The sequence below is a fragment of the Eumetopias jubatus genome, unplaced genomic scaffold (assembly GCF_037043125.1).
Source record: "Eumetopias jubatus isolate StellerSeaLion01/CBP00866 unplaced genomic scaffold, mEumJub1_p1.0 scaffold_8, whole genome shotgun sequence".
In the NCBI taxonomy this organism is placed as follows: Eukaryota; Metazoa; Chordata; class Mammalia; order Carnivora; family Otariidae; genus Eumetopias; species Eumetopias jubatus.
Window position 1 is genome coordinate 77,941,477 of NW_028274814.1, and position 27,432 is coordinate 77,968,908.

The 27,432-nt window shown below is 38.3% G+C and overlaps 1 protein-coding gene and 3 non-coding genes across 7 annotated transcripts; all 4 read right to left on the reverse strand.

Moving 5' to 3' along the window:
• Positions 1–7,926: 7,926 nt before the first annotated feature.
• On the reverse strand, positions 7,927–25,966 carry KANSL2 (KAT8 regulatory NSL complex subunit 2). Of its 4 annotated transcripts, none has more exons than XM_028125638.2 (10): positions 25,847–25,966; positions 25,058–25,323; positions 24,090–24,268; positions 23,450–23,564; positions 19,835–19,998; positions 19,445–19,611; positions 18,645–18,741; positions 14,962–15,113; positions 9,341–9,460; positions 7,927–8,673 (listed from the first exon to the last, which is right to left on the reverse strand). In XM_028125638.2, the coding sequence occupies exons 1-10, from the start codon at positions 25,964–25,966 to the stop codon at positions 8,542–8,544; spliced, it is 1,512 nt and encodes a 503-aa protein (XP_027981439.2). In that variant the 3' UTR covers positions 7,927–8,541. The 4 variants fall into 4 exon arrangements, with proteins under 4 accessions (XP_027981439.2, XP_027981436.2, XP_027981435.1 ...); XM_028125635.2 differs by having other exon boundaries at positions 14,860–15,113; XM_028125634.2 differs by having other exon boundaries at positions 14,860–15,113; positions 25,058–25,316; positions 25,847–25,878.
• On the reverse strand, positions 8,876–9,011 carry LOC114225896 (small nucleolar RNA SNORA2/SNORA34 family). The gene has a single exon (XR_003612631.1). It is a non-coding gene; the product is annotated as a small nucleolar RNA SNORA2/SNORA34 family (small nucleolar RNA).
• LOC114225897 (small nucleolar RNA SNORA2/SNORA34 family) lies at positions 10,985–11,109 on the reverse strand. Its single transcript, XR_003612632.1, has one exon. It is a non-coding gene; the product is annotated as a small nucleolar RNA SNORA2/SNORA34 family (small nucleolar RNA).
• Positions 18,417–18,553, reverse strand: LOC114225895 (small nucleolar RNA SNORA2/SNORA34 family). The gene has a single exon (XR_003612630.1). It is a non-coding gene; the product is annotated as a small nucleolar RNA SNORA2/SNORA34 family (small nucleolar RNA).
• Positions 25,967–27,432: the final 1,466 nt, after the last annotated feature.

Below are 27,432 nucleotides of genomic sequence, written 5' to 3' on the forward strand. Positions count from 1 at the left end.
GATATTAACATTTTGTTTGTTTTTGACAGCCTTAGCATAACCTTTGGAGTCCAAGGGTAATGAAGATAAGAGACCATATAGCATGCAAAATATTAGGGTATTATATTGCTGCTGAACACCATGGAAAATAGTATGGTCTAAAGTGCCCTTTTTCAACACATATTAGTTGCATAAAATCCCATTCTCATTACATCATTTCAACCCTTGTCCTGTCACCATGACATTCATGAGAGAAAGCCTGACACTGCAACCTTCACACCTTATTCAGAGTCTCTTGGCAAAGTTCTTCCCTATTTCTTACAATCTCTGGGCATCTGAAGACCTTCTGCTCCACGTCTTGGCACGTCAAAATTCTCTCTAGGCCCATCATCAACAAAAGAATACCGTAACGCTGAGCCATGAATGAGGGAAAGGTGAGGGGGTGAGTGTTCAACGCTGAGCCATGAATGAGGGAAAGGTGAGGGGGTGAGTGTTCTAAAACAAAGAAATACAGGCTGTCACTAGGTCCAATCTTTAAGACATAATGCAAATACATACACTTACATTTTTTAAATGGAATAAACAACTATAAAATTTATATAAGTGATTATGTATAAGGTGAAGAGGAGATAGACAAGAAAGGCAAGGTATATACTTTTTAAAAAATATGCTTTGCATCTGCCTTCGGCTCAGGTCATGATCTCTGTGTCCTGGGATCGAGTCCCACATCAGGCTCCCTGCTCAGTGGGGTGCCTGCTGTTCCCCCTGCTTGTGCTCTCTCTGACAAATAAATAAATAAAATCTTTAAAAAATATATATGCTTTGTTTTATAATTTTGACTACGGAATCATATAACATTTTATATAATTATAAAATAACTAATTTTTAAACAAGCCCTAAAAATATAAAGGCACTTAAGTGTTTACCCACCTGGCAAAATAATCATCCAAGAAGGAACTATTCCAAAGTGACTTTAAAATACTATAATTTTACTAAATATCCCTAGCGGGACCTACCCTAACAGCAAAAGATCTGCAAAAATGTCTTCACTATCTTCACTGATCATATTCCAGTGATAGTGTTGATATTGTTATTCTGAAATTTTTATGTTTACAAGATATAATAAAGCAAACGTGCAGTGAGGTCATATTCTAACTCTGTCATCCTTGGTGTCCTTGAGAACAGAGATGGGCAACATGAGGGAAAACAATGTACAAATGTAAGATAGAAGAGGTTAAGTTAAAACTGTTCAATCCTGAATTTGAATTAGAAGTGTCATTATGAAACCATGAGCATTGTAACTTTTTGAAAACAGAGAAAAAGAATTATTTCCTAATTCTGTCTAGAAACAACGACCAGTCTAGTATCAATGGGCATCCCTGGCACTCAGATTGTGAAACACCATGTCCTGTTAAAAAAAGAACCAGGGCTCCTGGCAGAAATGGGTGATTCTAGGTTTGGAGATGGAAATAAATGAGATAAGCCTCAAACATCTTGGCATATAAACAGCAAAGCAACTATCAAAGACTACTGAGGTCACATCAAAAGGACTCAAGAGGTCAATTTAAAGAACATCCTTCTGGGCAAAGACAACATTAGTATTATTAATAAGGATTTTAACTGTAATGGACTAAAACATATTGAAGATGCTTAAATCCTTAAGTTTGTAACAATAATTTTTAAAACCGCACTTGAGAGGTACCTGGGTGGCTCAGTTGGTTAAGCAACTGTCTTCAGCTCAGGTCATGATCCCGGGTCCTGGGATCAAGCCCCAGAGCCCCACATCGGGTTCCCTGCTCAGCGGGGAGCCTGCTTCTCCCTCTCCCTCTGCCACTCCTCCTGCTTGTGCTCTCCTGCTCTCTGTCAAATAAATAAATAAAATCTTTAAAAAAATTTAAAAAGCCCTACTTGATTTCTTTTAGAGGCTGCTAACGAACCAACTCATTATTCTTAAAAATAGTAAATAGAGAAAAAGAAGTAAACATTTATCCTGCCTTTCCTATGCAAACTGTACCACTGGCTAAACAAATAGTAGACAAAGAGAAATTTCTCTTCGTAGAAGTTGCCCAGATAATATATGAAGGAGAAACAAAGGTAGAATATCGTCATTTTAGAACCCCTAATGAATCAATACATCTAGGCATGGAGCATCAAATGGTTGCTAAAAGAGAGACGCCCAGACATCATGTGCCTCCTGATGGGAGAACTCAACACGCTCTCTGAAGCAGACCTCACAAAATAGTGAACTGAAATCTGATTAGGCCTCTGGACTCAACTGCCAATCTGCAGGAAATACAGATGACAGAATAACATGTTAAACTGCACTGTGGAGATGCAATCAACTAAATCCAGACTGTGAAATCTCTACAAGAGAAACAACCTGTTTTCTTTCACAACAACAATAATATTGGGAGAAGAAAAAAAGGAGTAACCCATGGAGTAAAAGAAGTTTATAAAACATATCAACTAATCATAACACATACACTTTATATGGATTCTGATTTAAATAATCACCCTATAAACACACACACACACGCACACAGCCCAGAGAATCTCACAGAGGACAGACATCTTAAACCTTGTAAGCAGCCCCAGTGGGGATGGGTGGAGACCAACTGATAACCTCTGAAGGAATAACAGCAACAGAAGCCAGAAGATAGTCTGGAAACAAAACAATTAGCAAGACTAGAATCCTATACCCAACAAAATTTCTTTCAATAAAGTCAAAATAAAGAAAAATTCACCCCAAGATGGAAATGGTCTAAATGTTAAAAGACAACTATTTAAGGGGCGCCTGGGTGGCTCAGTCATTAAGTGTCTGCCTTTGGCTTGGGTCATGATGCCAGGGTCCTGGGATCAAGCCGCGCATTGGGCTCCGTTTGGCGGGAAACCTGCCTCTCCCTCTCCCACTCCCCCTGCTTGTGTTCCCTCACACGCTCTCTGTCAAATAAATTAAAATCTTTAAAAAAATAAAGACAACTATTTAAGGAAAAGATAATTATTAAGAGTAGTTAAAAAAATAAAACCCAACTATATGCTGTTTATAATACTAACATTGAAAATGAAAATACAGGAAAGTTTAATCTAAAATGATGGTATGGACCCTAAGCTTATCATGGGGATCATTTCATAATATATAAAAATATCAAATCACTATGATGTACATCTGAAATTAATAGGATATTGTATGTCAGTTATACTGCAATTAAAAATAAAATGACAAAAAAATAGATGCAAACACTAATTGAAAGAAGTCACTATATATATACATGTATATATATATATATTCAGGTAAAATATACTTTAAGGCAAAGCATTATTAGACACAAAAATAATAGATTTTTGAGGCAGAAAGTAGGAAGAAATAATCAACATAAAATCACAATAAAATAGAAAAAAAATCCAAAAAAAATAACAACGTAACTCAAAGCTGGTTCTTAAGAAAGACAAAGGAAATGGATACACATCTGGGGAGACTAAGACAAAAATGAAAAATGCACTAATAACAGGAACAGAAAAAAGAGAATCACTAAATATGATTCAGTCTTCAAATAGGTAAGATTATATTACAAACACTTTGTAATAAATTTGAAGATTTTATGAAATGGGCAGATACTTAAAAAAAGTGTAACTTACCAAAACTGACACAAGAAAAAACAGTAAATTTAACATTTACCATTAAATAAATTGAATCAGAAAATAAATATCTTCCACAAAAAGCAACAGCAACAACAATGAAAAAAATCCCTGCAGCCCCATGTTTCCATAGCCAAGATCTGCTAAATATTGAAGAAAGAAATAATTCTAAACTTACACAAATTATTCCAAAGAATGGAAAGAGGTAATAGAAGCCCAACTCATTTTAGGACGGCAATAAACCATGACAGTAAAATAGGAAAGGAAAATTACTGGCCAATTTCACTTATAAACCCAGATGCAAAAATCCCAATACATATGAAAATTAAATCTAGGAATCTAGAAAAGAGTAATAAATTATGACCAGTTGGGTTTATACAAGGAATACATGTGTTTAAAATTAGAAATAAATCTATGTGTTTCAACATATTAGAGATTAAAGTCATAATTATCTCAATAGATGGGAGAATTTTTCTAATAAAACTCAGTATCAATGTGATTTTTTTTTTCACTTAGCAAACCAGAAATAGAAAGGAAATTCATTAATCTGGTACTAGCTACAAAATAAATGTTCTGCAAATTTTTTATTTTTATTTTTTTAAGATTATTTTTTAAGTAATCTCTACACCCAACATGGGGCTGGAATTTACAACCCCGAGATGGAGTTGCACACTCTACCAACTGAGCCAGCCAGGTGCCCCAAATTTTTAAAATCCAGTTCCTTCTGAATCCAAACAAACCCCATTCATTTGGCCACGTTTTAATGCTTCATTTTCAAATAAACCCAAAAAGTTGAATATGGCTAGAAAGTAGCACATGAGAGAAAGAACATTCTTTGAGACAACAGTCATTACATAATTAAGGTCAGATCATGAAGGGTCTTAAATGCCATGCTAAAGAGGTTGGTTGTTTTCCTGAAAACAATGAGGTGCCACTGAAAGTAAGAGGTTGGCATAAGCAGAATGATCAAATAAAGCTTCTTTTAGAGAATCGTTCTGGCTGCAGTATAGATTTAAAAAGGGTAAGACTTCAAGCTGGGAGATAAGTTTTCAAGAGAGAGAACAAGGGGTCGCAAGTTCCAGTGCCTGTAGGAGCCAGACATAACATGAGTGAAGTGGGCCAGTTCTATGACAACAGGGAGAGAACTGTAGAAAATGAAAAGCACATCACTAAAAAAAAACACTATTCAGCTCAATTGTTTTCATGCAAGAATATTGCCCAGTATTGCTAGACCTTCCAAATAGTCAAGAAAATTTTAAGGTAACTTTTTCATCTTCAAAATTGTGCAAAAACAAAAACCACACACACACACAAACCAAATATGGGCCAAATCTGGTACAAAAGTCATCAGTTTGCAACCTGTGGCTCAAAATAAGGTAATGTCAGTAGAGATGAAGAAAGAAAAACTCAAAGGATATTATGAAGGAAGAATTGTGATAGTGATCAGTTGGGTGTGGGCAGAAGAGATGGGTAACAATGGATGACTTCCAGATGGCCAGTTTCGTCACTGGGGGGATGGTATGCCGTTCACTAGGCCGTGAAACACAGGTAGATGGCTACAGCTAATCAGCAGAAGAAATGTTATGGGAAGACAGAAGTCATTTGCAAGCTGTATGCCTGGGTTCTTTACCCACCAACACTCCCACTGCTACATCTTCAGCTCAGCTGCATCAGTGATACCTGGGCAAGTGATGAAAACAGGCGAAATCAAAGTGACATCTGGAACTAAGCGGACCAAGTCTGAGAAAAGTTGGGTAGATATACCCATCAAATAAAACCATCCACAGAGGTCAGTGGTAGTATCTGATGATGCCAGGATGGGAACAGTCCTGGTGACCTAGGGTTACAACCAAAGTGACCAATCATTGCAGGCTGTGAGATCCTGGCAGCTGAGCCAGCTGGGGACCTCAAAGTGTTAGGAAAATGAAGCAACAGGGAATCCAGAAAATACTCTCTCCACTTAGAAGAAGCTAGATTTCAAAGATTGAGATGATGACCTCTTACCCATTACACACCATCCATGGTTGCTGGAATCTGAAGGCATTAACCTGTCTTTACCCCACAACATTCTGGTCACGAGACTTCCCGGAGAAAGGAAATTCTGCCATTTGGGACAATATACATGTACCTTGAAGACATTATGGTAAGTAATATAAGCCAAAGACAAATACTGTATAATCCCACCTACACATGGAATCTAAAAAAAACAAAGAAAGAGAGAGCAGATTGGTGATTGCCATAGACAGGGGGTGGGGATGGGGGAAATGGGTGATGCCAGTCAAAGGTAAAAACTTCCAGTTACATGATGAATACATTCTGGAAAAGTAATTACAGGCTGAAAAAAAGTTAACAACCTAAATGGAAAGTAGGAGAGCCAAAGGGGTTTCTCAAAAAGGAGGCCTCCTTCACCTGCAGCACAAAAGCACTCACAGCTGAGTAGCAAGCAGGCTGAGGATTTAATGAGTTGAATTCCAGAGAAGCTTAAATGCTCAAAGTGGTACTGTTATGCTAAGGTCAGGAGCCTGATTAGAAAATCTTGGAACCCTAAAGTACGGTATTAAGACATCTGGGTGGAAGCTCCCAAGGATCCTGGTATTAAGACATCTGGGTGGAGATCCCAAGGATCCTGGCTCTGCAGACGTCCACAAACCGTGTTTACAGAGGTGGCCCATCACTCCCTATCAAGAGCTAGCACTTCCCCCATGCAGAAGAATCTCTTAAAGAGAGCTATCCTCACAAAACGTGTCCTCTTGCTCATACAAAGATGCCTCCACCTCATTTCTTTTCTGCCAGGCCAATAACTAGGGTTCAATCCCAGCATAACCCAGCCGGAAGTGCACTGGGCCTAATAAAGGAGTAAAGAAATTGTACCTCAAAGGAACTCTTTAATAACTAGCTAGCAGGTGTTGGTAGAAGGCTGGGGAAAACCCCTGGAATTGGATTTTGAGAATGCTTAATCAAGGGGACCAGAACATAAAATTGGGTAAGTCATTGACTTAGAAGCATGTTCTCAGTACTCAGGATTTAACACCTTGGCCAGGAGCCTAGGGAAGGGGAGTAAACTAGCTGCAGGAGTGCCTTTCAGAAACCAGGCGGAAAAAATGGCAAACCCTCAGCAAAGTGAAAATGCTGGAGTTGCCCTCGCAAAGGAATCAAAAGGTACAGGGAGAATATGCCAAAATGGGTCCATTATGTGAGGCCCAGAGGACATTCCCATTCACCAAAGCCATCAGGTAAGAAGGGCACCAATATCACTAAGTTCAATGAGCCTTCTCTGCAGGCCAGGACTGAGCGTGGTAATGGCCACGAAGATCATAGGGCTACTAAATAATGTTAAGTCCGGTGCGCAGCACTTGTAACAAAGGTCAAGGGACAATTACAGGCATACCTCATTTTACTGTGCTTCACTTTATTGCACCTAGCAGACACTGCACTTTTTACAAATTGAAGGTTTGTGGCAACTCTGCATCAAGCAAATGTATTGGCACCATTTTCCCAAAAGCATTTGCTCACTTTGTGTGTCACATTTGTAAATCTTCGAAGATTTCATTATTATATATGTTATGGTAATCTATGATCAGTGATTATGACTTGCTGAAATCTTACATGATGGTTAGCATTTTTTTGGTAATAAAGTTTTTTTAACTAAGTTATGCACTTTTTTAAGACATGCTATTACACACTTAATAGATTATGGTATAGTATAAACCTAACTTTTATACGCACTGGGAAACCAGAAAATTCACCTGACTTGCCTTATCAAGGTATCTGTTTCTACTACAGTGGTCTGGAACCTAACCTACAGTATCTCCGAGGTATGCCTGTAACAGACAACTTCTAGCATAGGAAACTCAATCCTAAGTGAACTTCTGTTTTAACCCTATCTTTAGATTCATCATCAAAATTATCTTGACAGTGTATGCCTATCTCTGTGATCTAGCATCGGGCTCAACTTCAGTGGAAGTTTTACATACATACATTCCTAGCTCTAGAGAATTTTGAGATGATAATCAGACATCAACTGGGAGAAAGAAATCCAAGTGGGAGTAGGTGGGCACAGAGAGCAGGATGAATAAAAGGGAGACTTCTGGAACTGGCAGGCTTTAATAAGGAAGTGCCACCCCTTTCCACTTACTGCTTACAGGTTTTTATCTCATCCTCCAAACCAAACCAAGTTACTGAAAATGTATTTACTTCTTGGGATGGAAATTTACCTCTCCTGTTTTCCCCTTCCCCATCAGAGACAACTCCCTACAAACCCAAAAAATATATATACACATTCAAAGATAAAGAAAACATGCATTCAAGTGATTGTTTTACATTTTCATAACATTTTAACATTTAATAGAAACTATATACAATTTTTTATTGTATCTTACATAAGATAGCCCCCACAGAAATTTACATAGGTTAGAAGCAAGATGGATGGTTAAGGAGGGCCCAGTCCTGTGGGCTATTCTCAGAGGTTATAGGTCAGAGTTTAGTGGGGGAAGGGGCTCAGATTACCAATCAGGTGAGACGTGAAGAAAGGCTAAAACACAGGCCATTAGATAGAGATAATCAGACACTGGGTTCCATTAATATCCCAAGGGAACACATCTCCTACCTAAACACACATGTGTATTTGTGCCTGGACTTGGGAATTCCCATTACTAAGATCTCTCTCCCCTTAGGCGCAATCCCAAATACTCTCTCAATCCCAGCAGCTCTGACAGGAATCACCTCTCTCTCTTCCTAGTGCAGAGTGGGAAGACACTATTGGTCCCTCCCCCACAAATTTGGCTCATGTTTGACTAGAGCACTCGATAACCCAGAGGAAAAACGTCATAGTCTGAGTAGTCCTTCAGTGAGAGACAGTCATAAATACTTATTTAAAGAATGGAAAATTCAAATCCGCCAAAGTCAAATGGTTCCCCAAACAAATTATCAACTGATAGAAGAGGATTCTGGCTTCCCATTTGCAGTAGCCACTCCACTCTGAGGCAGTGGTGCAGAGGCTTTCTCAGAATTTCGAGACCCCTGTGATCTGTACCCATCTCCAGCCATCTGCATCTGGCCCTGTTAAAAGAGAAGTCACTTTGGTTACAAATTCATTCATTATGGTCTTAAACATGAATCTGACTTATCAAGATCAAGACAGGAGAAATACAGTAACTCTGAGACGTTACTCTTCCCCATACTTAACTATCTCTGACCCTTGAAGTCAGTAGTCATGACATGTAGCATTCCTAAGGCCCTCCCAACAAGAGGGAGAACTGTGGGTTGTTTCTTCCAATGAAACAGCCATTCTCTGCTGAGTTTCCAGAACAGCCAGCAGATCACAGGAAGACAGTCCTTTGGGCCTCTGCTTGAAACTAACAGCTACAGTACAACTGCTAGTCTTCAGTCAGGGCCACCAGTACCCCACCCAAGGCTCAAAGAAAGAAGCCAAATCACATTACTTGTCCTTACTCTATGATGAAAACAATTCCAGGGCTGAACTCTCCCTTTAAAAAGAACCATTTATGTAGATTCCTTATCTTAACATCTAGTTAACTAAAGAAACCTGTGTCCTGTTCTCTGAGATTCTGAGACTAGTGCTGTTCTCTTTAAGGGCCCATCTGGAGAACTGCCATCTGGGGCACCCATACAGGCTACTCATGATGACAACCCCACTCACTGGGAGTACATGCTAGCCATAGCCAGCAGGAAGACCTGTGCCTGGATGGGGTTGTCCATCACTTGCCAGAATATCCACTGGGCCTTCAGCAATTTCTTTGACTGTATGATCTTCAAGGGTTAGTGAAGGATCAAAAAGTAAGGGTGAAGGAGGGCACTGCATACCATCACCCACAACATCCAAGTCCTAGGAAAAGAAAGAGAAAAGCCCATCAGCAAAATCAAGGAAACCGATAAACTGAAGCTGGCATATTTTTCAACAAACCTCAAAGCAATTTTCCCATATTTCCCTCACCCCCTTCCTACCTTTAATCAAAAGATTTTCCCAGAATGTCCAACAAATGGGATAAGATCCAAAAGCACTAAGAACTTTTGCTCGCTGCTGAGTATAAAGCACAGACCACTATACTAGCTTTAAAAAAAAAAAGTATTTTCAAATAGAAAAATTCAGAGACAAAAAGTAGAATACTAGCTACCAGGGGCTGGAGGGAGAGAGGAAGCAGGAGTTATAGTTCAATGGGCACACACAGTTCAGGACTGACAGAAAAGTTCTAGAGATGGACAATGGTGGCAACTGTGCGATACTGTGATTGTACTTAATACCACTGAATTGTACACGTAAAAATGGTTAAAACAGTAAATTTCATGTTTTACAAATATTTTACCAAAAAATGTTATTTAAAAAAAGTTTATTCCTTCTAAGACTAACTATAGTCACCATCTAAGTTCACCAGTGGTGAATCTAATATGGACAATCAGAATAATCACAAACTAAAATAAAATACTGCTTTAAAAGATTGGACAATATGCGGGGTGCCTGGCTGGCTCAGTCGGTAGAGCATGCGACTCTTGATCTCAGGGTTTTAAGTTCAAGACCCATGATGAGCAAAGAGCTTACTTAAAAAAAAAAAAAAAAAAAGACTGGACAATATGAGATTGCTTGAGTAATGTCTTAACAGTCACAGTGAGCTAGGAAATACTATTCTGATTAAGTCCCTATTCCCACCCAGAAATCCCTAATTCTTAAACAAAACATACTTCAATTGCTCTTTAAAAAGGCGGGGGGGGGGGGGCAGGCACCTGGGTGGCTCAGTCGGTTAAGCCTCTGCCTTCGGCTCAGGTCATGATCTCAGGGTCCTGGGATGGAGCCCCATGCCAGGCTCTCTGTTCAGTGGGGAGTCTGCTTCTGCCCTCTGCCCCTCCCCCTGCACTCCTGCTCTCCCCTCTCCCTCCCACTCTCTAAAATAAAACCTTTTTTAAAAAACTAAAAGAAAATTAAAAAAAAAAAGAAAGAAAGAGGGGCGCCTAGGTGGCTCTGTCGTTAAATGTCTGCCTTTGGCTCAGGTCATGATCCCAGTGTCCTAGGATTGAGCCCCGCATTGGGCTCCCTGCTCAGCAAGAAGCCTGCTTCTCCCTCTCCCACTCCCCCTGCTTGTGTTCCCTCTCTCGCTGTAAAATAAATAAATAAAACCTTTCAAAAAAAAAAAGGTCATATTCCAAAAAAACTATGTTCTTCCAACCGAACGAGCTATTCTCACTGGATGCTGAATGGCTAACAGACCACAGAAACACATTACTGGGGAAGCCTGGGTGGCTCAGTCGTTAAGCGTCTGCCTTCAGCTCAGGTCATGATCCCAGGGTCCTGGGATCTAGCCCCGTACAGGGAGCCTGCTTCTCTCTCTCTCCCACTCCCTCTGCCTGTGTTCCTTCTCTTGCTGTGTCTCTTGTCAAATAAATAAATAAAATCTTTAAAAAAAGAAAAAGAAACATACCACTCTTGGCTCCTGTTTGAAACCAACAGCTACAGCAAACCACTGGTCTTGATTTCAGGGCCAAAAGCATTGCAAAGCCACAGACAATGTGTCAAACTGACTTTCAAGCTACCAAGAGTCTACTGCAACACTCCCTTCCCAAGAGTGAAAATTACAAAGGGCTTCTACTCCCCTATGCCCAGTCCACTTTATAGAGGCTCTGTTTCCAGTAATCTAGCTTTACAACAGACTTAGTTCTATGCTTTTAAATTAAGTCTAAGAGTTTGAAACCCGTTCCATTTCTTTGGTGTGCTAATCACCAAATTAAGTATCACACTTCACAATAATTAAAGAATATTAATTAAAGAAATGTACATTATAACTGTTCAATTTAAGCAGAAATTCAGAAAAGGATATGGTCAGCTACCTAACATCGATTTTACATGTGTTAGAAATTATTAATTATTTATTTTAGAGAGTGTGCAAGCGGGGGGAGAGACTCTTCAAGCAGACTCCCCACTGAGCACATAGCTGGCATAGGGCTGGATCTCACAACCCATGAGATCCATGACCTGAGCCAAAACCAAGAGTCCCACACTAAACTGACTGAGCCACCCAGGTGCCTAGAAACTTCTGTATTATCCACAGAAACCAGTATTCCTACGTGGTTAAGCCTGTGAACGGTTTTCTCCAATTCTTTTACTATGCAATTATACAAATAATTAACTCGGAATTTAAAAGAACCCATTTAGGGACACCTGGGTGGCTCAGTTGGTTAAGTGTCTGCCTTTGGCTCAGGTCCTGGGATCCAGTCCTGCATCAGACTCCTTGCTCAGCAGGGAGCCTGCTTCTCCCTCTGCCTGCCACTCCCCCTGCTTATGCGTGTGCTCTCGCTCTGACAAATAAATAGTAAAACCTTTAAAAAAATAAATAAATGAAAATAAAAGAACACATTTAAGTGGTGAGGCATAAAATTTCAAGTCTCAAGATGACAATGGTACAGAAATATTTTCTAAAGAAAATAGATAATGAAAAGACTTTTCTCACATGTTTGTATTGTCTGTTACAAGAATTAAAATTGGGGAAAGGAACCTAAAGAAGAAGAGAGGATCAGCAGAAATGCCTATCACAACAGGAATGTTTAGAAACATAAGTCCATCAGGACATAAAGACAGAATCCACATTTTGTTCTAATCTCAAAAATCACACACAAAAAGTAGTAGGATTATGGTATTAGGTTGTTACTTGCCAAACATCCTTGGATCAAAGCAGAGAAAACAGGCAAGTGTAATATCCAGAATGAAACACTGAATTTTAACCTAGATTGATATCTAACACCTGGTCCTCCCACGGGTAAAATTACCAGATGTTATTAACAAGTTATAGAAATGATATCTAAGGCAGAATGTAGGTTACAAGCTAAGCTTGCTTGGTGAAATTCACACAATTAAGAAATCATTTTTCCCCAGCAAAACTGTATACTAATAAATATATCCAGAATTTATAGGAGGACAAAATTTCTTTTCTAAAACTGGATTTTGTTCCAACATCTTCTGAAGAATTACCTCCAAAGATTAGAACTATACTTACAATGACCAATATGATTTATCAAAAGCATATTATGAACATAAGAGATGATCAAGTATAAATAATTGTTTATCATTTTTAAAACTCTAACATGAAATTCACACAATTAAGAAATCATCTTTCCCCAGCAAAACTGTATACTAATAAATATATCCAGAATTTATAGGAGGACAAAATTTCTTTTCTAAAACTGGATTTTGTTCCAACATCTTCTGAAGAATTACCTCCAAAGATTAAAACTATACTTACAATGACCAATATGATTTATCAAAAGCATATTATGAACATAAGAGATCAAGTACAAATAATTGTTTATCATTTTTAAAACTCTAACATTGTCATGTCACTCTAACATCTTAAAAACCCACTGGAATCCCAAAAATAAGGTTATTTCTCACACATTTTTTGGAAGAGAAGAAAAAAAAACCCAAACAATAAGAATTAACAGATTTGACAGTATGTTAAGTATTTTTTAAAAATTTTATTCATTTGAGAGCGAGCGCACAAGCAGGAGAGGCAGAGAGAGGAGGAGGGCCAAAGAGACTCCCCGCTGAGCAGAGACTCCCCTGACGCCGGCCTGGATCCCAGGACCCTGAGATCATGACCTGAGCCGAAATTAAGAGTCGTACCCTTAACTGAGTGAGCCACCAGGCGCCCCTAAATATTTTTAAAATTGAGATTCCTTAAATGTCAGTTTCACATATAATCATGAAATCTTATAATCTCTAATATTTTGTGTAAAAATTCTCCAAAGAGCAATACTCATATGGCAAAAACAGATGAAAGGGGAAAAGCAGAAAGGTCAAAACAGAAATGGTTCTAAGAAATTATCAGATGAAATAAAAGTTCCTAGCCTAATACATATACATAAAATAAATGTGCTAGTTTCTACATATGTACATTATTATCTGAAAGGAATGTGGTGATGGTAGTGCTTATTAGGTTAATTTTCAGACCTTATAAAGTTGCTCATGTTACTGAAAGCTAAAAAAAAAAAAAAAAGATAGCACCTCTCTGCATTTTCTTCACATTTAAAATGAAGGGAAGTGGACAAAACTCTGTCCTTATCAACAAAGGGCTATCTGTTCATTTACCCTCTTCAACATAATCTCATTGGAAAACTTTGGGAAGTACTGAAGTATACAATAAGGTCCCTTTCTACTTTTCATATTCTATGAAATCTGTGTGAAAGAAATTTTTAAAAAAGCATTTATAATCAGGATTGTAATAAAAATTAAATTTTATTATAAATGAAATAATGAAAAAGTTAAATAAGCCTGTAGATCATTTGTAACCAAAAAAGGGGGGGTTATGAAAAAAAAATTAGAATCAGTTTATTCTTAATACCACTTTTCTTTTTCAGATATTACCCTATCCTGGTATATCCTTTTTAGCAAGCAATACCCTTGAAGCCACCCAAACTTTGCTTCTCCTCTTAGCAAATAATCCTATAACCTATATTCAATTTTCCATTTAGATCTGTTAAACATGTCATGGTTATATACAACACATCTTTATTATGAAATTCAGATTTATCTTCAGAATAAATAATGAAGACCTTTATGCAGAACACTAAATATTAAGTAAAATGCTAAGACAGAGATGGTATGACAACTGATCCCTGAGTCAGATAGTAGGGTAGTGCTAACTAGGGGAACAAATAAAATCAGAGATGGGTTTACGGGCTGGGACCAATTTAAAAAGTAGTGTACATACTTCGAAGGTTGTAAATACTTAAAAAGATATCACTGTTGTTCTAGTCCATTCACAACGGAATCTACAATAACATATCAAAAATAAAAGCCAGCAGCCAGAGCTAAGTTTAGAGTCATTTCTTGGGGGGGCAAATTAACCTGAAAATGAAACCTTTACAACTACAGAGCAAAAACACAAGCTTACAACTGTCAAGAGTAGATATAGGAATTCATTTGTATTATTAAGATTCTAGTGAATCACTCACCTTGTGGATGGGTACCAAGTTTCCTGGCTATACCAAATCCAACCATAATCTTCACTTTCCAACTTCCCATAGTTTACAATTTAATTCCCTTATTCCCTCAAAAAATAAAAACTCCTTCCAATTTAACTGTCTCTAAATCAATATGCTAACATACAAATAACAACCATACATGTATCATTTCAAAAACTTTATCAAAGTCTCCTGGCCACAAAAGACTAACCTAGTCTCACCATTAATAAATAAGGCCTTGCCTCAAGGACCAACCAGAGCAGAGCTTCTCTAACTTACATCACTGAACTCCAGAGGTAAACTCTCAGTGGGCTGAAGCTCGGCAGCACTCAAGTACAGATCCATGGGGCCGGCTTCCAGATCGTCTGGCACAGACAGTACCTGCTCGGGCTTATACATCTGAGGAGGCAACTGGAAATGCAGTGGGCAGCAGGGATCCTCAGAGAGGCTTACAGGAACTGGTTTGTTGCAGGGTACCTCTTCAGACCCCTGGCAGCATTTGAAGAGAACCTGATTCGTGTCCTGACAAATATCTGTAGAAAAATGGTCAAGGGAAATAAAATGGATCTACTGGAGGCACAAAATACAAGTGTTGTCTGCCATGTAAAATTCAAGGTCTGCACTACAGAAGACAATTTATTACGTTTGAAACAGAACCAAACACAGTTAGCAATTTTTAAAGTTCTCAAAGTAAGTGTCATTCACTAACATCTAGTTCTAGCTCTACCAGTAATTTAAATCTAGTCCCCAACCTAAACATCAGGAGCCCAGTCATTTAAACTAGAGACACTAATCTTGTTCTCACTTAGGAGAGTCAAACACAAAACATTCGAAAACACTGCTAAACAAACAGCAGTAACAACCCTAGGAATCTGTACCTATTCAGAAGAAACATGCTATGGCAAAGGCAGATAGTTTGCAGAAGCACTACCAAGCCCTCCCAAGAGTCAAGAGATACAGTGTTTCTGCTCTGTTAAGCACACTGGCAAAAAAACTACAAAAACTTTTTGAATCTTGTTTCCAGAATGTTTACATGATATGTTTAAAGCAGCAGAGAACTGAGGAAAACAGCACCTCTAGTAATAAGACAAAAAATAAAAATAAATTTCCATGCCCCCTTGCTTTTTTGGGGGATGGGGGTGCTAGTGCAGGGGAGTTCTGTCATGGTCCCAAAGAGAAAGGAAAGAAGCTAATTTTGCCTATGAGGTCCCACGGAAAAGAAGTACTCCAGGAACACTCCAGGAGCACTAACAACTTCTAGTAAGGGTAAAACAGAAAAGGGTCAGTTTCCAAGTTGGCAAAACAGCTCTGTAGGATGAATCAAAATTAAACTGATTAGATAAAACAACAAAATTTAGTTCAAGTTACTCTATGAAATGTTTTATTCAAGTGATAACCATTTCTTGAAATCCTAACTACATGATTTTTCCCCTACATTAACAGACAACTGTTATTTCAAAAGTGGGCTTATTTTTAAACCAGAAAGTACAATTTTCTATAAACTAATTGTACCCGGGATTATAAAATTATAGGTAAACTTTCCTCCAAATTTTAAGGTAATTTCTAAAAATTAAAAAGTCTAGCATACATTTTATTTTTAAACCAAATAAAACTTCTTGAATAAAGCCATTTGTTTCAATCAATTCTTGGAAACTGCTAAACTTAATTAAGGCAAGGTTTCACAACCGTAAAACCCTGCCATCCTGTGCATTGTAGGATGCTTAGCAGCATTCCTGGCCTCCACCCACTAGATGTCAGTAGCACTCTCATCCCTAAATTATAACAAGCAAAACTGTCTCCACACATTGCCAAATGGGGATAAAATGGCCCCCAGTTGAGAACTACCACTCTAAAGGAACAGTAAATAGTACAAACAGTATTTATTGAATGAAAATGAACAATCAAATGAACAAACAAATGACTCTAACAGGAACATTGTATTCTCTATGTGCTTAAGAAAATCTAAAGTCTATGATGTGCTTAAAAAGTCCAATCTTATTAAATTATTAATACTTAAAATCAATCCATTAAAAATGTTTTAATCAGAACTTTTTTCATGGAATTCCAAGGACTTTCACAAGTCTCTTATTTAATACAATATCCTGGAAAAACCCTCCCCCATCCTCCTCCACCCCCTTTCCTTTCCAATGGGGACAAGAGAGATAAAGAAGGGAATGGTTGACCTACAACTAGAGTCTGGGTCCTTCACTTTCAGTCCAGTGCTGTCTCCATTAGACCAGAGTAAAGAGTTAACAGGTCACCAATGGCAGTCGCATCTTTCTCTGGGATAAGGACTTAAGGAAGGGTAAGCGACTTAAGCAACTATGGAGTGGAAAGGAAAAAAGCATAAAACAAAAGAAATCATACTTCCCTTGTCTTTTCAAATACATTTCATTTTCAACTTTTTTAAAATATTAATATCCTAACAAACTATTTGAGTATAATACTGTAATTCTAAAATATTCCTTAATATCTATAAATTGAGTTTTTCTGACTTATAAAGTAATTGAAGCTCACTGAAAAAAACCTGAGAAGTACAAGGCAGAGGAGTAATGGGCATTCATAAACCCCCATCGAAAAGTCAATTTCTGTTAATTCCCCTCCCAGTATTTGATTACATGTAATTCCATATCCTATTTTTGTCACAATCATTTTCCTGTCATTCATAAATTTTGTTAAATCTAACGTTTATTGCCTAAACATATTCCATATAATGTTGTATCATAATTTTCTTCTCTATACCCCATTTCTGGAAATTTTAAGGCTGTCTCCAGTTGAAAGAATTTTATGTAAAAATATCAGTCTGCATTTGATTATCCCCTTAAAATAAATTCCAAGGTAACATTATCATATCAAACAATATGAATATTGCCAAGCTGCTTTCTAAAAAGCTTCCACCACTTGATCTTCCCACTTGGCAATATTTAGAATTCATTCACCACAACCTCACCAACTTGAAATTCACTAGTTCATTAAATATATATATACAAGTATCAAATTCACAGATAAAAATTTCCTTATTACCTACTTCAATTACGTGAAAAGATAAACACTTTTCAACATTGGGCCACTTCTACTTTTAAATCTGTCCACCTTTGCCCAATTATGTTTTAAGCATGTATCTTTAGTTTTTAATTACCCTGCACAAGTATTTTGTATATTAAAGACAGTAATCCTTTATCAGATATTTATTATCATTAATAAACTGGTAAAATACTCAATAAACAGAAAAAAATTTTTCCTCTCAGAAGACCAAGAGAAGGTTCTCCTTCTTTTCCTATTAAAGATACACTTTATTTCCAAATACTTTGTATCTCTTGCCAGGCAAATGAAATCCAGCAAGATTTAAGCCTTTCAGATAATAAAGATCATCATACTTAACAAGTGCTTTTACTGTGAAAGTAACTTTCTTGATATCCATAATAAAGATGCACTTTCACAATCCAATAAACTCAAAAAGTCTTACAACCAGATAATAAATATGGTCTCATAGCAAATCAAGAGATGTTATGATGGTCCAAACACAAACTAACTGGAAAGGTGGGGAGTGGAATCATTCTATTTTTGGAAATATTAAGTTTCCAATTTGAATGAAATCTAAAATATACAAATTAGGGCCCTGACCATCCAAAAGGATAATTCTCAAAGAAAGGTCACAGTTCAGAACCCACAGTTTTTTGGTGGAAAACCCATAGTAATTTTTGTGTGTGTATGGTAACTGGATTTAACACTATTGTATTTCCAATGAAAAAGTTCTATCAGGATCTCTGTATTTTGGAATCCCAGTATTAATCTATTACAAATAAATATTAGCCCACCCCTATCTCCAATGACTTAGGTATTTCTTTCTAATGAATTGACCATTACATTTCCAAAGTTCTGAAATGGCCAACAGACCATAGAAAGACTTTTCTTTAGGCTCCTGCTTGAAACCAACAGTTTCAGCAAACTGCTGGCCTTGATTCAGGGCCAAAGGAAAACAAAGACCTTCAATCAAGCAAATTATCAGAGATTCCCACCAGCCTTTAGTCTAGCTAGCAAACTGAACCGAATAAAAAAGATACGGGTAAGGCAGTGTCTGGTCATTGGAAGAGACTGATTGGAACAACGAACATCATCCACAAAGGCCAAGCACCTCTGACTGGACCGAGTTGTATGAGCCTAAAATGGAAAAAATAGATAAATCAAACAAATCATCAAAAGAAAATACAACCAACTGGGACAACTGGGTAGCTCAGTTGGTTAAGCATCCGACTCTTTGTTTCAGCTCTGGTCATGATTTCATGGGCTGAAAGATCAAGCCCGTGTTGGGCTCCCTGCTCAGAGGGGAGTCTGCTTAAAGATTCTTCTCCTGGGGCGCCTGGGTGGCTCAGTCGTTAAATGCCTTCGGCTCAGATCACAGTCCCAGAGTCCTCGGATCGAGCCCCGCATCGGGCTCCCTGCTCAGTGGGAAGCCTGCTTCTCCCTCTCCCACTCCCTCTACTTGTGTTCCCTCTGTCTCTGTCAAATAAATAAAATCTTCAAAAAAAAAATTCTTCTCCCTCTGCCTCCACCCCACTCACATGCACTCTAAAATAAATAAATAAATCCTACAAAAAAAAAAAGGGAAAGAAAAATACAACCAATTATCTATGAGAATACTTACTTATAACATTTAAGAAAGGTACGTCCTTCAAGGCTAAAAAACTCAACATTTGACAACCTCAAGATCAAGAGTCTCTGGACTCAAAGTGCTCTTTTCAATTTACCCCACATCCAATTAAGTTAGATTTCAGAGCCAAGACTGTACAATGTTTTGACTATTACCCTAATTTTGTAAACAAAGCAAATACATAACCCCTTTAGAGGTATAAACACAAATTACCTGTTGGGCAGCACCATCTGTGGCCAGCATTCTGCGTTCCTTCAGCTGCCTATGTAATAAGGCTTCCACTCCATAGCGCTGACGATACCGCCGAAGACATTTTAGACGCTTTAAGTTCTCTCGTTCTTTGGCCAAAAGTCCCTCTGGGCCAGTCAGGAGACTACTACCTGGTAAGTCACAACAGTCCAGATCTTATGTGCTAAGCAACCAATAAAGGATGGCTGCTCCAAATTAACAAGAAATAAACAGGGTAAACTTTGGCCATAAGATAGCCACTTTGAAAAGCAAATTCTCCTTCACTCCAGGTACCAAGACAGAAATAAATCTAACTACGACCAAATTCACATTTTGAACCCACAAATAGCTGGTTGGGACTAGCATAAGACTTGCCTAGAGCTTCATGTTCCACTTTGCGATTATGTAAATAACGTCGCTTCTTCTCTTTGAGCAGATGCTGAAGTCGTTTAAACTGATCAATGTACAAAGACTGCAAACGAATTAGCTTCTCACGCATTATCAGGGCAACTTCTTCTGCTGTGTACACACCAGCATGTCTGGAACAAAACAGAATTCAGCAAAGAATAAGAAAATACAATATTAAATCCAAGCTTAAAAGGAGAAAAGGGTAGAGAGGAGACTTAAGTTTGTTATTTAACAAGAAGTCAGCACTGAGACCATCACCTTATTAAATATGAATGTTTTCACAGACAGCATTCAAGTTATTAAAAAACAAACAAAAGAAAATCCCCGAGCATGGATACTAATGTATGATTTTACAATATGAGGAAGGGAAGAGGTTTCATTATTTTTCCCAGTTATCTGCAGTTAAGAAGTGAAGATATGGAACATTCACAATTTTTATTAATCTACAATCTTATTCCATTTCATAATTTAGTCACTTACCAGTCAGGACAGCTTAAAAGTATTTAATTTAGTAACATTAATATCTTAAAAACTTTAACTGAAGTATAAAAAATAATAATTTCAATTTCTAATTTAAAATACATTCCTATATTGGAACTTACATGAGGCCTCAAAACACTGGTCCACAGTGGTTATTCACGGTCCCCAGCTCATTTTCTTGACAAATTTCTCAAAATACAGTTCCCTGGGTTAGCCCTTAATTGCCAAAGATCTAGGTCCACATCAACTTTACTAAGCTTTGCCACCAATTATAAATTAATAGAATTTTTTTAAAAAGTTATTCTAGTGATTATGATGAGGTCACATAAGCAACTGAGTTAAACAGCAATTTAATTGGAGACTTTCCTTATTCTGACTTAGGTCTAAATGAAAAGATTAGCTGCAAATTTAAAAGTTTTTGGTTCCATTAGCCTTATATGATCATTATATAACCAACCAGGAAGAGGAAATCAGATATATACTTAACTTCCTATTTTCATATTTTGACGAGTCAAAATTATTTCCTTTATTTAAAAAAACAATACATACAAATTACATACTCAAACTAATTTTAAATCCAAAAATTATACCTTCTTAAAAAATTAGCTGTTAAGCCATTAAAACACACAGAATAAATACAATTATTAACTTCAGGGCTGACAGCAAGTAATCTCTGCCCAAAATTTTTTTCGAATACAAATGGAAGCTAATACTACCTGTGCATAAGTACAATTACAAAGTACTCTGAAGTAAAAATAACAAATTAAGAACCAAATCATGTTGAATAAAATCTAAGACTATCAAAAAATTGTGAAAAGGTTTTAAAAATATCTGAAGTCTAAATAAGATGATTAGTTTGCATCTTTAGGAAAATCAGTTTGCTGCATTAGTATGTCTGCAAACCTAAAATACTGAGGCCTTAACCTAGTATCAATTTTGTTAAAATGAAATTAATTTCATTGTACCCTGTCAGAAGAGAATTTTCAATAGTCTAGGGACTAGAATTTATAAATGGAAAGCCACTACAATTAGAATTTACTACAAATCACTGGGGGGAGTGGAGGAGTGAATCATTTATTTAAAGATGGATGTTCCAGACATTCACAGGTAGTTACTAAAATCATGTACCAACTTCCCTTACTCTGATATTCACAAATTTAAGCAGGGTTTTATTATCTGAATTCATCTTCAAAAAAGAGGGAGCCATCTTATATTCCATTACATAATGTCTCTTCCGAAAGAGTATTCCCCCAAATTTATTTTAATAACAATGATGAAGACTCAATAACCTGAAATAACATTTACCAAAACTAGTTCTGAATGCTGGTAGACATCATATGGTAAAAATTACTTTTTAAAAAGGAAAGATTTAACAATTAATCTTAAGCTAAAACTTCACCAGTGCAGGATGTTGTTGTAAATGAACTCTTCAGATCCTTTTTACAAAGCAATTAAGTAAATGGTTACTTTGAGGACAATCACAAAGAAATACCTACAAGAGGGGAAAGAAACTATACCAGTATTAATTCTAGGTAGGATAAAATCTCTAATGACATCATCATAAGCAATACAAAAAGTACCATTCTGAAAAAGCAAGTGAAGAAGATATTTGCTGCTAAGTTGTTAATGATCAAAAAATGGTCCTAGTGACAACAAAACATTGACACCGGAGATGAAATTAAAATAATTTCATTAAATAAAAAGACTTGTTAAATTTGGACAGCAATATGTAACCATATTAACAAATTTAGTATAAGACATTTAACAACTCTACTGACATACCCAAAAATGCAAATACTTTAGGAGGCCGAAATTTTTTTTGGATAATCTCATAGGGGAATTAAGGGAAGCCTTATATTTAGTTGCCTACTTCATTTTCCCCTTTGAATGTTCCTTTTGACATCAAGTACCTAGTCCTTTTAACATTTATACATCTCATAAAATTAACTGGTATTTTTAAGTTACACTAGCATAAACATGTCCCCTAGAAACTGATCCACTCTAGATTACTACTGACAAAATCAAGTTTCTGGACCTTCGAAGGTGAGCATTTATCACACCAAAGGACAGTCACTTTGTGACCCTACAGAGAATATACCTCTTCAAAGCAGCAAGTCTGGCATTTCCAGAAGCACAATGGGGAAAAAAAAAAAAAAAGAATGTATGGTACAAAGTTACTACTCTAAGAGAATCCTGCCAGATAATGAACATTCCTTTTCAAACTACTTAGATGAGACTTTCCAAACAAGTACTTCCTGAAGAGCTGACTATACTGACATTACTCAAGAAAAATAGATGAAATTATTCTACTCAGAAAATGTAAACCTAAGTGACTTTTGGAGTAGAAATTCATTATCCCTACTATTTACAATACTTCTATGCAAAATGAAACTGTTAAGAGACAGTAGTCAGAAAAGATGAAGAAAACAAAAAAAAAAGATTAAACTAAACCCAAACCATGAGACAGAAATATGAGACTGTGAGTGGCAATGTTTTTGTTTCTACAACTCCTAAGGTGATCATGGGCTAAGTGAAGAGTAGAACCTTATTTAAGATATAATTAGAATGATTACTCACTTCTAGGTTTCTAAATCAGTTTCTCTTTCTTAGGCATGAAACCAAAGGAAATTCTTGAACACCTTTTTATTTTTCTACTAGGGAAAAAAAAAAACCTCATAAAATGTAATTTTGCAAAAAAAAAAAAAGTAGTTATTCAGATACAATCACATTATTGTTCCTGAGGTTTAAGCCAGGAATCCATTTATATCAATTTCCTCTTCTCTCACTGATCTAAGCATTTCTCAACCAACCTCCCATGATGTCCAAGAAATTTCCTATTTTCCTCCCCTATACTTTTTCATGTGTAGAATTTGATTTCCAAAATTTTTCCAAATTACACAGCTTCCAAAAAATAAAATCTTGCCCTGTAGCAAGATAGTGATGAGCCAGGACACTTTAAAATACAGAAGCTATTACTGCTCACAAATAGCTGAAGTCTCTTCACCCCTCCTAGGTTATTTATCTATTAATAGCATGCATTACTATAGTCCACATTCTAACTACAAAAAAAATTTTAAAGCCTTATGTGGAGTTACAACTTACTTTAGGGGATCTTCTTGATCACTGTCTATGCTATCAGCTTCACTGTCAGGGTCACCTCTCCATGTCTGATCCACAGTAATGGGTTCCTGCTCCCCATCACTCCAGCTGTCTTCATCTGAGGCAAGGAAGGGAGAGCAGCCATTAAGACTTCCCACCTCTGTAACTCCACCACACAAAACTAGATTACTTAACACATTAACCCAAACCATAACATTTAAGAAAACAAAACAAACAAAAAACCCGAACAACTTAGTACAAAGGCACTGGCAAATAAAATCTTCTTGAAAAAATACAACCCAACTAAGGTTACTTAAAACATAAATAAGGTAACCGTGCCCTCAAAAGGACAGAAAGGTCAACTCAAAATTATTCTTGCTTCCTGAAATTACCCTGCCTAACAAAGACAAGCATAAAAATAGCAATGATGGAAACAGTCATAAACTCAAGAAAGTAAACCCAAGCACACACTACTTCAAACCGAAAAGAACTGGTGAACACAGCAATCCTGGAATTCTCACCAAATTGTCAATGAATTACAATATTACTGTATTATCATGTGCCATGTATGTCCAAGGCACTGTGCTAAACCAAAATGAGTTCTTATTTTTCCCTTTTTCATTCTAGGAGAGAAGATCCTTACCCAGAATTCGGCTGGCTTCACTGCGGCTACTTTCTGGAGTCTGCGACCCCAGCTCTGTCTTAGCATAAGAGCTCAGCTGGCACAAGAGTGTTTCACCCACAGGCCCTGGATTGGTCTTCTTCATCTGAGCATGAAGTGCCAGGGCATTCCTACGGGCATGTTCAGCACAGAAAGATACCCTAAGGAGACAAAATATTAACATTTTATACTCAGGTCCCTTCTTGAAAGAGTTCAACCATTTTCATAGTCACTAGTCTTTAGAGCATTTTTAGGAAACTAAAGTAACTATTACCCTCATTTATAAATAAAAAAGGCCAGTGAGACAAAGTAATTTAATTGGCCCAAGGTCAACTCATTTGGTATTACTAAGGGGAAATGCAGGTAGCATAATCTGGTGCTTCATTCATCAAACAAAACATCCCAATTATAAAAATGCTGACATCATCTTAGAACAAATCAAAGAGATCCACTTTTATCTCTCAAAACTGGCTCTGGCAACTTTACATTTTACTTCAGTATCAATCCACTGTAGGTAATAAGATGTGGGGCACAATTTTTTAAAACCAAAATATACATGCAGAATTAACTAGCCAAGTTATGTTTCTGCACGAATACTTCCGCTTATATGATGAAAGCTATGAAGCCTTTCCCAGAAGAATACACATATACACAACTTAACAACGTTCAGGGATGACCCAAAGGGACAGGAACCCCAGGATTAAGAATAATCTCGAATATCCCCTTATTTTATAGACAAGGGAGAAGATGTAAAGAAATTAAGTGAGTGGCCCAACTGGAAGTGGCCTGTCTCTGCAGTTTTCAATGGTTTTTATTTTTTTCTCAAGGATATACCCATCACCCCAATTTTAACAAAAACTCCAGCTATTCACAAGCCCACAATATACCACATCCCCCTCTCGTTTTAAAACTAAAAGTACAAACGACATAGATTATCTATACATATATACCCATCTTTCTTCTCAGGCTTTGGAGCAGCACTGGGACATCTTTTTCCATTCTTCGTCGATATGTAACTACACTGCTTGAAGGGTGCATTCTTGTCTTCAAGGATGTGCTTAATGCAAAACTCCTGCCCCTCCAGACGAGGTTGCGAGCATGGGCGATGAGTGAATGAACAGGACAGGGGTTCCTGGGACCTGGGCACTGGGGTGATCCTCCCCCGATTGGTCGGCAAGACGTGGATCCGAATCCTGTTCATACCAAAACCTGCAGGCTCACACAAAAGATCAAAAAGCCCTTACCCTTCCCGAAAATCCGGGCCGACCGCGGGTAAAAGACTGGCAGAAGTCACGCTCCGTAACTCCCCTCCGCCCACGTCTCCCCAGGCCATTAGTCAATTTGTCTCACTTCAACTTCTCCCCCATGCCCGCCCCCACCCGGACCACCAGCACGTCTTAAGTATCTCAGGCTCGCAGGGCCACGCACGAAGAGGGAGCGCCCGGCCCACGCGGCAGCAGCAACGTCGCAGCGCCGCGCCCAGCCTCCGCCTCCCTGCACGCCGCCTTTGTCCCGGGCCGCCTCAGAGCCTACGGCTGGGCCCTGCCTGTCCTCGGCCGCCCGTACAAGCGCCATTTTGTTCTCCGGCTCCGGGCACCGGAGAAATCTGGCTTCTGGAAGCCTACAGGAGGAGTGCAACCTCGACGCTGACGGAGACAAAGAAGCAGCTCGGAGAGGGCAGGAGGGGCGAAGCAGCAGCCTAACTGCGGAAGCGAGATTAAGCACCGCCGCCATCTTACCTCTCCGCCGCGCCGCGCCGCTAGCCCTCTGGCCGCGCCACCCGCTTCTAACTCGGCCCCGCTCCTTTCCAGGCTCCCAACCCATGATTGGCTACTGGGCCCACGGCTCTGTGTCACCATTGGCCAAGGCCAGCTACCTATCTTGTCTGGGGGGCGGGGCGCTGAGAAAAAACGCGGCTGGGGTGGCTAAGACAACCTGTCCGTCAGTCAGCAACTACGCCCCGGGAAGAGGGAGGTTGACGGTACGCTGACTCCTGGACTCACTCATGCGGCAGGGCTGTTCTTTCAGTTCACGGCGTGGCTGGTTTTCGGGCTGCCTTTGGCCGCTGTGTGGTCCTAGGCTGCTACTACCTCGCCACCCCGACACAGCGGGTAAAAAACCAGACATACAGAGGCCAAAAGATCACTGTACAGTTGACTCTTACTGTTTATGCAGGAAAAGGCTGTAGTTCTCTTTTGTGCGCAGTTCATTATTGAAACATTGAGTATTTACGGAGCCTGGGAATTACATAGATAAATACTTGATTTTTCAGAGTAAGCCTGAAATAATAGAGGCTATTATCTCCATTTTTACAGATAAGATAACCGAGGAACAGAATGGGCCTATATCTAGTAAATGGGAGAAAGAGGTGAATTTGAACGCAGCCCTCAATCTTTATCCCTTATTGCCTCTCATATAGTATAGACCATTGGACCGAGAATAGGGAAATATGAGTTCTGGTTTAGGCCCAGTTTCTCTAAAATCCTCTACAATTCCATTATAAATAATGCGGGTATATAGAAATGGCAGACACAATCCCAATTTTATCATACTTCAACGATTTTTAGTTAAAAGCATCTTTTTTCATCTCCACTACACCTCTTACAGAAAGGAAAAATTTCTCCCTCTAACCCTTCTGGATCTTTTCTGCGTCCCATCCTTCCAACGCTTCTTTATCTAGTGTCAGTTTAGGTTTCTCCAGCACCAATGAGCAGGTATGATTCACACTGCAGGTGAACACAGAAATCTACAATGCTCAACAACAGCAGTTCAGACACAAGTGATTAAAACAAAAATGGGGGGGTCAGTTGGAAGGGACGCCACTTCCAGATTAGGGCGTCCCTAGAAGGCCCTTTCCTGAAATTCATTCATTTAACAAATTTATTGAGCACCGAAGTGCCAGGCACTGGGGATACAGAGAGTACAAGAAAGATAACCCTGCTCTTTTAGAGTAAACATTCTAGAGCAGTTTGGGATTGTGGATGCAATACAAACATAGTATCAATAGCAACTGTGATTTATACTCATAAGCAAAGACTCCAACCCTGAGAAGGGGTACAAAGAAGACATTTGTTATAAACTCTCTACAACTCAAAACTAGCTGGAGGCAATCACATTACAGAAATATGGGAATCAGAATCTGCAACCAGGGGCACCTGCCTGGCTCAGTTGCTAGAGCATTCAACTCTTGATCTTGGCGTCCTAAATTCGAGCCCCATGTTGAGTGTAGAGATTACCTAAAAATAAAATCTTAGAAGGGATGCCTGGGTGGCTCAGTCGTTAAGTGTCTGCCTTCAGCTCAGGTCATGACCCCAGCATCCTGGGA